We start from the raw sequence: 12,539 nt of genomic DNA, 5'->3' as shown, positions 1-12,539 counted from the left end.
TTTTTTTTTTTTTTTTTTTTTTTTTTTTTTTTTTTTTTTTTTTTTTTTTTTTTTTTTTTTTTTTTTTTTTTTTTTTTTTTTTTTTTTTTTTTTTTTTTTGTTGAAAATGTTCTAAATTCTTATTTAATTTTTGTTTCCTCTTTTTTAACCTGACTAATGAATTTTGTGAAGAAAAAAAAATCAATATTATTGAAACCTTGCAAGCATTCGAAAAAAATATAATTCCTTTAGATCAATTTAGTCTACTTATGGCATTCAAAGTTTTAATTACGCAACTTTATAGTTTGGTTAATCACAATGATCATCTTTAAATTATATTATACTCAATAAATAAATAATCTCACTGGTGTCTAAATCAGCCTATTGCATGGGTACTTTTTACATCATCAGATATGCAAATATATCACACAAATAAATATTTTGCAAATACCTATTTAAATATTTTTCTGTAATTCCTTTTTGACTCTTTAATTTAGGTCAGATTGCTATAATATATGCTCTTAATTAAGGTAATGATTGCAAGAAGTATCAAAGTTCTGAAATTCAATTGGATGAAATTGAAAATTTATGATAAAAATTGGTATTATATGTATATATATATATATTAAAAATCTTGCTTTTTCTGTTTCAGAAGTTTCCATTTTATCATCTCCAATGAAACATTTTCAACCAAGTAATAATATTAGTCATTTATTTCTTTATTAATGCTAAATATGTAATGTGTACAAACAAGTCAGAAAATGAAATAAGTGATCATAAAATCAGGTATCCAAAATGAAACATTTTCAACCAAGTAAAATCTCTATGATAGTAACATCCACTTCTTTTTCATTAAAGGCCTTTATTCCTTCCCTGCATCATTTGGGGCTGAGGTTGGTTTTATTGTAGAATTAGAACTAAATGCCTCCACTACGTTGGTTGGAAGTAGGATTACACTAATGGGATGCCTCAAATTTATTCCTGAACACAGTGAGTAGGACTCTGTTTGTTTAGGTAGATGAACCTTAACTACAAGGGGATGGAGTTATTATGAGAATCAGTCATTTTCTCCACATAATGAACTATAGATAACAGAAAGCTACTGTATCACTTGGTGAACTGCAATACAAGAGGAAAGGTGGATGAAGGGTTGGTCATAAGCAAGAAATATGACACTGCAAGTGTTTATATATAGCCTCATATAGTCTAAGGGTTGTGCTTGAGAATGCATACTCAAAGCTTGGGAGCAGATTCAACCATATAGAAACTAAGCTAGAACTAAGGTTCACGTATAAAGACTATATCCAAATTCACCTAAATTCATATTTTAAAAAGTGATATGCAAAATTAACATATGCAAATGCAGTAAAAACGGATTTCAGACACCTATGGCTATGTTAGATGATATATGGTATAAGATTAAGTTTCATGCACCTGAATCTATACAACATGCATTCATGCAGCCTGTTTGGGATTCTTCTAGTCACTAAGAAATCAGTTTGCATCCCATACATTAGCAATGATGAATCTCATAAGCCTTAAAATGAAGCTGATTCCTACTTTCTGAAAATAAAGATCGTTTTTTCTAGATCAAAGTTAATTCACAAGAACATTATTTCTCCCCATAATTTTCGTACAACAAAAACAAATCATTATCAATGATTCGACTCTCTCCATGTTCACAGGAATAGCTATTCTTTATGATCTGAATTCAAAATGCATACCCTTTTAGACTCTAGTCAAACTCCTGAAGAAATAAGCTGATAGAATATAAACAAATGATATGGAAACCTTCACAGGGGAATGTGAAAGGCGTTTTCTATTCTACCCTGAGTGTGTATTATCGTAGGGGAACTTCATACCATTTCAAAAATAAACCAATTCTTTGGGGATGCTATGCTATATGATGCTACATTACAAGTACTACAGTGGAAAGGCTTCAAAGCAACAAAAATTCAAATCTTTATAACAACAACAATCAAAGTTGATAAAATTTGCAAGTTGTAACCCAGAAAGTTAAGGGTTAAGTCACAATTGCTTATATTCTTCAACAATTATCACTGTGGCCACAGAATTAAATCATCTCAATAAAAACTACCAATTCTCCTTCCTAAGAGCAAGAACAGAGTTATTAACAAAAGGTATCTTATGAGACTGCATTGAAAAATAACCAAAATTCCAGTAGAACACAAAGCATCAAAACAATAAAGCATTGTCTTCGTCTTTACGCATCAAAATAAACAAAACATAAATGAAAAAAAAGAAAGATATCAAAACTGGGAAAGAGATAGAACTAAGAGAACTATAAAAAAATTTCACCACATCAAAATTAGTCGACGCTTTGCATAATATCCTCAGCGGTGAATTTAGTGCCCTTATCCTTATCAGAAGAAGCACGGCCCTTAGCCTTACGATCGAGCAGCGACTTCCTATCCTTGTCCAACTTGAGCTTTGTGATCATAACCTTCGACGGATTCATTCCGACGTTGACGGTGGAGCCGTTCACCTTCTCTCTGGTAACGCGTTCGATGTGAATGACCCACTTGCGACGGTAGACCTGAACGACCTTTCCTTCACGGCCTTTGTAGGTTCCTCTTAAGACCTGAACTTCGTCGTCCTTGCGAATCGGCATCGAGCGAACATTGTACTTGGAGCGCAGGTCGCCGGAGAGAGGCGCACTCATTAGAACCCGCCGTACACTCGATGGTGCTGAGAAGTGAGCCTTGCGATTCTTGCGGCGGGAGCTTGAGACCCTGGGATTGTACTTCATCGTGTTAGGGTTTTGGTCTCTCTGGTTGAATCTGAGAGTATTGAGAATGGGCGAAGGAGAGACGTGAAACCTAACTGTAGAGCTCTTATATTTGGGAAAATGAGAAAATCGAAGACACATTTACCAAAATACCCCTCATATTATATTTCCTCATTTTTCTTTCACTCTCTTGCATTTTAAAATACTAGTTTTTATTATTATTATTATTATTATTATATTTTTAACTTTAGGTTTGATTGAATTCAGGTAAGTGGGCGAGTCCAAAAAATGGAGTTCACACCCCGATCCATCTTTACTACACTTTTAAGATTGTTTTCATGAAGATTACGAATATTTGATTTTTTATAACACATACGTTTCATACTTGAATTTTACAAAATTCTTTTCAATTGCATACGAAGGATAAGTAATGATTTGTATTTTGCAAAGACAAAATATCTATAAACTACTCGCAAAACCTTACAAATTATCTAAGAACTACATGGAAGTTGGACTTTAACTCCATTTGTTTATATAAGAAAACATTGGTACAAGCCATTTTTAACAAAAATTTAAATACCAAGCCGTTTATAAATATTTCTAAAAAATTTGTTCTAATTCAATACTAATTCATAAGCATTTATTTTGTTAAGTTTATAAAGTCGAAATTAAAATTGAAATTGCAAAATACAAACATGACATTCGAATATCACAAGTGAATAAATACTAAAAAAAAAAAAAATAATGTTATTCCAATATCATGTATTAGAAAAGAAAAAGAAAAAACATCCAAAATAAATAATATTGTGCAACTAACGGAACATATAAACAAAACTCATATAACCCTAAAGAATGCAGTAGTTCAAGTCCTTCAAATAATATAAATATCGTTAATTACAAACTAAACTAACAAACAAATGAAGAAATACAGACATTATGTTATATAGAATACATTACCTAATTGTTTTGAACTTTCATTGATCAATGAGTACATACAACAAATGGGATAATAAAGTAAAAAGTCAATGAGAGAATTCTAGTTTCATGGCAGATCAGTAAGGAAACCAAATTCGAAAGTAGTAACTCAATCTTACAAAATTTGTAAGCCTTTCAGATCAAATAAACCTTTCATTACAGATCAGTTGCAAAACATTGGTACCGATGGAAAATAATTTTAAGCCAAAATGGAGCATGCATTTGACGAAAAATGATTAGAAAATCATATGCAAGAGGAAGAGGTTCAAAATTTTTAAGGTAATTTTAAGGGCAAGAAAACAAACCTTAATTCTCTGAACTGAATATGAGCTGATGCATTCATATAAAACATCATCTCCATAATAATCACTGAGAATAGGTTTGTAATTGCCATCTAAACCCCCATACATCAACGTTGGGCTTGTAACTTCATTTCCCTAGCAATTGATGGCAACCATTTCTCTCCTCTTACCTTTTTCAGTTCTGCTACCCTTTCTTCCTCTCTCTTAGCAGCTGCTTTGGCTGCGGCTTCTTTTGCTTCAAGCCTAGCAATTGACTTCTCACGCACACGGTTTCCAGCAGCGATTATATCTCTTCCTTCAACGGCCACCGATTGGATACGCTGTTTGAACTTTATGGTCATAGGAAAAGAGAAAAATACTATTAACCAAATGTAGATAGATAAATCATAAACAAGAGAGTTTGGCTCAATGTGATGATAACCTTCTTTGATTTCTCGTTGATTTCCTTCCCCGGAAGAATTTTAGGTTTCTTTGTGGGGCGTTGAAGCTCATCTGAAGGCATTATAGATATAACAATCAGAAAATTTCATTTGGAATTCGTAATATAAAAAATATGAACATAGAATCTCGCTCAGAAATATATGCTTGTAATACTTGGTGTTCTATTTAGAATAGAGGAAATGTAACATTCTTATGATCCTCACGAAATTTTCCTAATCAAAATGCATGATTTTAGATGGAGCAGATGCATGAGACAGTGCCGGCTGCAAATGTAGGCTTTTTATCTATTTACATGTTCCATTATACAGTGATAGTTCGTCGATTGGATTTTTAAAAACATATTTTGTTCAGATACAAAAGTAGGTATGCTTACTATGAGACCAAATATGGAAGAATATCATCACATTCTATACGGTCGGGCCAATTATATATAGACATACCTGGAAGCCTAAACTAACCATAGTAAAATTACAATAAATGACAAAATACTATTTGGCTCCTAAGTTCACATATAATACTCCCCTCAATCTAGAGCATACATGCTAATCATGTGCAATTTGTTACATAGACACCAACCTTGTTATAGTTCCCACAAGCAAAATGACAATCAATTTCAATATGTCTAGTTTGTTCATGAAATACTAGGTTGAATGCAATATGAAGGATAGCTTGGTTATCCACTACAACTAGGTCAAGAAACAAATTGCCTCCAATAGTCATAAGTTGCTTTTCTATCTTCTCTTGATCCTACCCAATTGGCATCTGAAAACACGCAATCTTCATATGATCATGATCTTTATATAAGATCCCACGTCTAGGTGCAACCTTCAAATATTCTAGAATTTGTTGAAATGAAACCCAACGATCCATTAGGTGAAAACATAAACTAACTCTAATGCTTACCGAATAAACTATGTTTGGTCATGTCAGAGTAAGATAATTCAACTTTTTCAACCAATCTTTGATGTCTATAAAGATCTTAAATGGTTATCCATCTTTTGTAAGTTATAGATCAGGCATCATTGGAGTAATATATCGCTCGACTCCCCATTTCCCCAGTCTCAGATAGCAAAACAAGCACATATTCCCTTTGTGACACAAAAATATCTTTATAGTTTCTCATTACTTACAATACCTAAGAAGTACTTCAATGTTACCAAGTCATTAGTATGAAACTGACTTTGGAGAAAAGTTTTGAGAGATAAAATGTCAGATGTATCATTTCTAGTAATAACAATATCATTAACATACAAGACAGGCAGAATAATGCCCCTCTTAGTTCGTCAGTAGAAGACAAAGTGGTCCAACGTGTTTTTCTTCATTCCAAACCAATGTTTGACTAAAGTTTCCAAGCCATTACCTAATGCATGTAGGAACGACCTTATTTTTTAATGGAAAAGTAGGGTCGTTACACTTACGTATTGTGCGACTGAGGCAGAGTTCACTTATTTTTATCAAACTTCATTCACCAAAGATAATGACATTCGATTCCTACCAACAAACGTGGATTGATGTCCAATAAGTGAAGCTCATTCTAATGGTTTGGAGGATGTTTGTTTCTGGAAGGCGAGGTGCATCAGACTATGATTTCAATAGGCTTGAGCAAGTCCCCAGGCCCATATGGCTTTACTGATAAATTCTTTAAAGCTTTTTCGAATACTGCTAAACATGATGGATGTTATGACTATAATTGGGGATTTCTATACCTCAAGCATTGTTAATGTGACTCTGAATGATACCTATACCATAGCTGCCTTCTACCAAAAAAAATTGGACTCCAAATCAGTCACAAATTCCCCCCTATCAGCCTCATTCCTTGTGCATACAAAATTATAGAATGAGTTCTGTCAAATAGATTGGAAAGTGTTTTGCCTTCAACTAATGCAGAAAAATTTAATGTACCTCCATAATTGCAGATGAGTTGATTGATGATTGGCTTTATCTCCCGTAAGGAGGGTGGTGCTTAAACTGGATTTAGAAAATGCTTTTGATAAAGTTGACTAATTTTATAGATGCAATTCTTCATGCCAAAAATTTTGGTTGAATCTGGAGGAAGTGAATTCGTGGATGCATCTTAGTGTTAATTATTCAATTATCATTAATAGACAACCAAAAGGTATCATCATCCCCTCTTGAGGTATTCGCCACGGTGATCCTCTTTCTCCTTTCCTCTCCATTATGGTATTAGATTATCTTATATTAGCACATACTGCGAACGTGGGTTGAATTGCTTCTCATCCTGCTGGTAACACTCACAGCTATGTGTGAATCATTTACAACTTGCTGATGATACTCTTTCTCCATTCCTCTTCATTATGGCGTCAGATTGTCTTGGCCGAATAGTAGCAAATGGTGCCAACTTGGGTCAAATTTCTTCTCATCCTCTTAGAAATTCACAACTATTGGTTATAAGAAAAGTGTTTCTCCTTTTGCATATCTTGGTCTTCCAGTGGGAGGAAATTCAAAATCTGCGCAGTTTTGGTACTAGTCATTGAGAGAATACAACATAAACTTTGTCGTTGGAAATATACTTATATTTCGAAAGGTGGTCAACACACTCTTATCCAAGCCACTCTTCAGTATGCCTACTTACTTTTTATCTCTATTTAAATTACAATTGAAGGTTCCAAAAACTCTAGATACACTTCTTGATTTCTTTTGGGGAGGATTGAGAGGAGAGGGTGGTATGCACAACATCAACTAGGCTACAACACAGCTTCCTAAACTGTTGTGTTGTATTGGTCATCAAAATTTAGCCCTCTTGGCAAAATGGGTTTGGAGGTTTTTGCATGAGGTTAATGCTCTTTGGCGCAAATTCATTGTGCCTAAATATTATCATTGAGAGGACATTCATCTTTGGCCAAGGATTATTCGGAGGCTCTCAATAATCCCCTTGGTGCTTTATTTGTACAGCCATTGATCTTCTTTCTACTAGAGGGCACAGATGTTTGGGTAATAATGGTCTTTCTACTTCCTTTCGGCATGATTCTTGGTTCAGTTGTGGGGTCCTTGCTATGGTTTTACCTCGACTTTTTCAATTTACTCGGCCAAGGTGTATGGATGATGAAGCATGGATTGTCTCACAGGAAGCTTGGGATTTGATCTATGACGCAATCTAAATGATTTAAAAGCAATTAATAGGCCAATCTTTCTTATCTCTTCGCCTCCATCAGTTTTTGGCATTGTAACAATTCTTGGTTTAGGCCCTTTTACACATTCAACACTTTTACAGTTAAATCCCTTAGAGAGATCTTGAGGGAGTTCCTTGACGAAGAGTCAAGTGGTTTTTAAAAAGTGATTTAGACTGATTCCCATCCCAAGAAGATAAAGATCTTTCCTTGTGAGCTTAGTCTCGAGCAATTTCGCAGTTGATCAAATTCAAAGACATATGCCTCATATCCATCTTTGTCCATCTGGGTGCATTATATGTTCTGCTAGTTCTGACATCCTGGACATCTTTTTTGGCACCGCTCCTATACTTCTCAACACTGGGCTATGATCCTTGAAGCATATGGTTGGTCTACGGCTTTGCCTAATAATAATTCAGATTTCCTTCATCCCTTCCATGGAGAAAAAAATATCTTGTGGCTAGCTTTCAACATGGTTTTCTTTTGGTTTTAATGGGGTGAATGTAACGGAAGAATTTTCAAGGACTCTTTCTCTACCTTTGACAAATTCTTGGATTTAATTCTTTTTCATGCTTTATATTGGTGTAAATGTAAACACCATTTCTTTGATTATAGTCATTCTTTTTTTTTTTTTTTTTTTGAATTGGAAAATTTTCTTGTAATACACCTTCAGATATTTGGAGTCATTACTCATCTATTTCCTCTATTTCATTCATTAATGAAATTATTATCATTCATCAAAAAATAATAATATTTAAAATACAAGCAATGACCAAATGAAAAGTTTGATATTCTATGGGTACACTTCATTATTTCAGTTTCCACTTGAAAGTTGAAACCAAAAGCAACCATTTTTTTCTCTAGGATTCTGTATGTGGCAATAATTGATTTGAGAGAGGACTTCAAACTCTTACAGCCATCTCTGACTATCCCCTGCCAATAAGGAGAGTTATATTCCAAAAACTTCGATAAGGGAGCCCATTCATTAAGTTTAACTTCAAAAAGTTGCCTTTTAAGATGTAAGTTCCACCCGTCATCATTTCTATTCCAACAACTGCCTACAGTAAACTCCTTGAACAATGAAAACCAAAAGAGCAGGGAATCTAGTGCTCACTGGCTAGCTAACCACAAACTTTACCAGAAACTTATGGTCTAAATTTTCCTCTAGCAGCCTCTAAAAGTAAGTCTTTGGGTTAGGTTGAGCAAAGCGTAGGTGGTTTTTCTTTTATCTTATGAATGAAACTTGGTTTCTCATAAAAAGATGAGATAAATGAAGTGGGTGGTTTTAGAACTTTCATTTGGGCTACAAACTAAACCAATAACCATAATCTTTGAAGTACATATCCTGGAAATATTTGATGATGTCTTCTGTGTTAGCTCACATTGAGAACACAACTCCCTTCCTCATATTCAATTTCACTAATGAGTAATGACTAATAAGAAGCTTCTACTCCACAAAATATTATTGATTTTCTATGTTATCTATTCTCAACATTTATTAACTAATCATTAAAGGGAGTTGTCAAGAAACATTCACACAGGTAAACAATTCTTGCTCAAAGAAATAGACCACTATGATAAATACTAGTTTCATATTAGTTAAAGACATCCAAGATTAGGGGTGCTATATACGAGCATCAAGTATCACCTTTTCTGCCTTCTAACTTCTTCAGATAAGAAAATACAGTTAAACTACTTACCGATGTGATCAAACACAACTCCAACGGGAGCATTTTTAAACAAACGAATTCCACCTTCACTGGTTTTGGAATCATCACAAGGAATAGCTGTGGAATGTTCTACCACCTCCAGCGTAGTTTCCAAAATATTCTCCAACATCTTCTGTGCCTGCAAGAAATCAATCAGTTATTGTAAGAAATGACAATGCAGATAGCATTTGTATGCGGGAAGAAGTGGAGGAGGCAAGAAAATAGGTTACATGCATTTTTACACCAAAAAGACAATCGCACAGTAAACACGTTTACAATTAGAAGTGCAGCGTTTCTGCAGTTAACGAAGCATCTTGATGCACATCCATCCAAGTGGATTCAACATGTCTAATTACAGGCATACAGTTAACAGTGTCTAATGTTTCTAGCAACTGCATTTGAATGATTACGAATGATAAAGAGGTATATAATTGTATCACTTGATAAGCCGTAATCTCAATTGTGCTAATTCCCCCTAATAAAAATAGTCAGTCACCGAGAATATATTGGCTTCAGATTCAGAGTAGCAACCAATCTGCTGAAGTTCACGGCCAAACCAAATTAATCAATCAACATCTCTTGCATCTTGAATAAAAATCATACGAATCACCAAAACACGAACACTCTATTCTAGCTTGAACAAAGTTTTGATTATATAAATAACATTATATCCCAATCATTTCTCGTTCCAACAGCTTCAACTCAAAAGAGTCGCAAACATTCCAAGGCAAAGAAAAGAATGAGAAAAACTAGGCAAAGAAGGTTAATGCTTGGTAGGAGAGATGGAGGAGAAATGAAGCTACAGAGACCTTGATTTGATATTGCTTGGGCGGTTGAGGACCGAGATTAAGCTCGGAGTCATCGTCCGAGTTTGAAGCAGTGGTTGTAGAAGTAGCAGGAAGACCATTAGTTAACGACGAGAGAAACACAGACGTGGTAGTGACAGAGTCGATGGCGGCTCTCCATTGGGCGTCGCCGTCCTCCTCACCGCTGCTGCTGTCGCCACCATAGCCGCCGTTTCTCTGATCACCCATTCCGTTTCTCAAGCCTGGACATGTAACAGATATCCGGCTTTGCATTCAAAAGCCCACAAAACACCAATTTTAGATTTGGGCTGTGGACAATTACATTTATGCTCTTATATGTGAACTAAAATAACAATTAAAAATTATTTANTGTTAAGCACAACCATCACTACTTAGAGTTTTTTTTTTTTTTTTTTTTTTTTTTTTTTTTTTTTTTTTAATTAATTTAATTTAATTTGAAATTTCGAGTTGGTTGAGTTGTAATCCGAATAACTCAAATAAAATTTATCATGGTTGAGTTAGGTTATTAGACTGTTCTCTTTTTTTATTATTATTAATATAATAACTACAATTTTATAAATCTCAAATATCAAATATTCAAAGTTCCCTTCACTGCTAACATTAGTTGTCATGGTCAAATATTTTTATTTTCGTAATAATCTTAAGAATAGAAAAGGGTTGTGTTTAACTCTATTTTTAGGTATCGGATCAAGAAAATGTAACCCATAAATTGACCTAAATTTTCAATTTTTTTTTAAAATTCACCTCTACTCAAATCTAAAAAAAAAAAAAAAAAAAAAAAAATCAATCCAAAACACTTGGTTTCGATTGGTTAGTCTAAGTTGGCCGATCATATAAATAGGTCTAAAATTTCGGCTCAACTAGATTTACACGAAGTTAAATTAAAAACGAGGCGAGACTACGTATAAAATAGAGAACTCATTTGGCGTGTTGTTTAGGCTCACACTTCAATGTCTAAGTCAACTAAGATCTATATGAGAGTACATACCTTAAAGGCATATCCTTGTTCTCTATTTAGTGGTATACTCCTACGAGTAGACCATGTCTCGACCAACTCGATCTAGACATAAACCCAATACAGATATATGATCTTTGTCTAATTCACTTAAGATGTCCCTTAAACATACGTTGAGGTTATAATTAACATGACTAAACTATACATTAATCGTTAGGTTATCACATTATAAAATTATATTAAAAAAAATTTGGTCTTCCATTTGCCTTATATAATTAACTTTTGTTTACAATGTTTCATTAATTAATAAAACTAAAAAGAGTTTGACTGGTTTATCGGTTGTGTGGATTTAAATTAAAATTCTTTTTGCAGGCCTCATCCGATTCTATTCCCTTAAGAGGAAGACTCCAAAACAGTTGATATTTGGTATCTTCAAGTAGACATTAAGTTTCCACGTCAAAAAATTTCCCAACTCAACCAACTCCTACGAGTTTTATTAGCATGTTTTGGACTCGCTCACATCCTTTTTTAAAAAAAAAAAATTAGGAATAAAGTGTCCCAATCATATTTGTCTAGGGTGTAATTTAAGTTACGAGAGTTTATTTAGAGTTCTGAAGTGTGAGATAAGAGAAGGTGGGTAGGCAGAAGGCAAGGAAGTCCCGTCCAACAACTGTTGGCTAGTTGTCGGACGAGACTTCCTTCCCAAAGCTAGTTCTTCAAGTGGGCTCTTAAAATTCCTTATGAAACTTGGACCAGACTTCAGTATCTACAGAAATGGTCATCGTCACCTATTAAGAATTCTGCATATGGTGTATTGGGAGATAAGAAAACTCTCTATGAGACGAGGGGAAGGAAGGAGTGAAGTAATCAGATCTATGATTGCATGTTCATGTTAATATTATTTTATTATTATAATTTCTATGTGTGTGACATTTCGACAAAATTATGTCTACCCCTACCAAACATAAAATGCCACAAAATGTACGGTTTAATAGAGACCAATTAATCATCAAAACTCTTCAACTTAGTGTTGTAAGCTCTTTTGTCCCTATGTTTTTCATGCAATTGACATCTACGATATTTTCTTTCAAATTGTTTTCAACTCATTTTCTCAATCATGTTTTAATAAAAAAAACAAAAAAAAAAAAACACTCTCTCTAAACGTGAAAGACTGCAAAGTTCGTTCTTTTGTATGTCTAACTTGTTTGCTAGGTTAGAACAAGCATCACACAATCATCGTCCTATTGTTAAACGAGTACGATTGTGACACCAAACACGTTTTATCCTCTTTCGTTCCATGATATAAATAATTTTTTTTTTTAAATGAAAAAAATGTAAGATTATAAGGAGTGGGTTGAGGACAAGAGGATTGAGACAAATAAGAGCCAAGTTGGGTTTGAGACATAATGATAACGAAAAACCCACCTTTGAAAGATTCATTTTTTTTTTTTTTTTTTTTTTTTTTTTTTGTTTT

General features: G+C 33.8%; 2 protein-coding genes across 2 annotated transcripts; both read right to left on the bottom strand.

Moving 5' to 3' along the window:
- Positions 1-2,110: 2,110 nt before the first annotated feature.
- LOC111499871 (60S ribosomal protein L26-1-like) lies at positions 2,111-2,826 on the bottom strand. The gene has a single exon (XM_023151581.1). It carries the CDS (start codon positions 2,747-2,749, stop codon positions 2,309-2,311), a length of 441 nt encoding a protein of 146 aa, XP_023007349.1. The 5' UTR covers positions 2,750-2,826; the 3' UTR covers positions 2,111-2,308.
- Positions 2,827-3,836: 1,010 nt separating this feature from the next.
- Positions 3,837-10,386, bottom strand: LOC111499889. Its single transcript, XM_023151608.1, has 4 exons — positions 10,093-10,386; positions 9,275-9,422; positions 4,427-4,497; positions 3,837-4,334 (listed from the first exon to the last, which is right to left on the bottom strand). Exons 1-4 carry the CDS (start codon positions 10,360-10,362, stop codon positions 4,113-4,115), a joined length of 711 nt encoding a protein of 236 aa, XP_023007376.1. The 5' UTR covers positions 10,363-10,386; the 3' UTR covers positions 3,837-4,112.
- Positions 10,387-12,539: the final 2,153 nt, after the last annotated feature.

The sequence above is a fragment of the Cucurbita maxima genome, unplaced genomic scaffold (assembly GCF_002738345.1).
Source record: "Cucurbita maxima cultivar Rimu unplaced genomic scaffold, Cmax_1.0 Cma_Scf00027, whole genome shotgun sequence".
In the NCBI taxonomy this organism is placed as follows: Eukaryota; Viridiplantae; Streptophyta; class Magnoliopsida; order Cucurbitales; family Cucurbitaceae; genus Cucurbita; species Cucurbita maxima.
The sequence above is the reverse complement of the archived record's forward strand: the minus strand, read 5'-3'. Positions and strand labels throughout refer to the sequence as shown.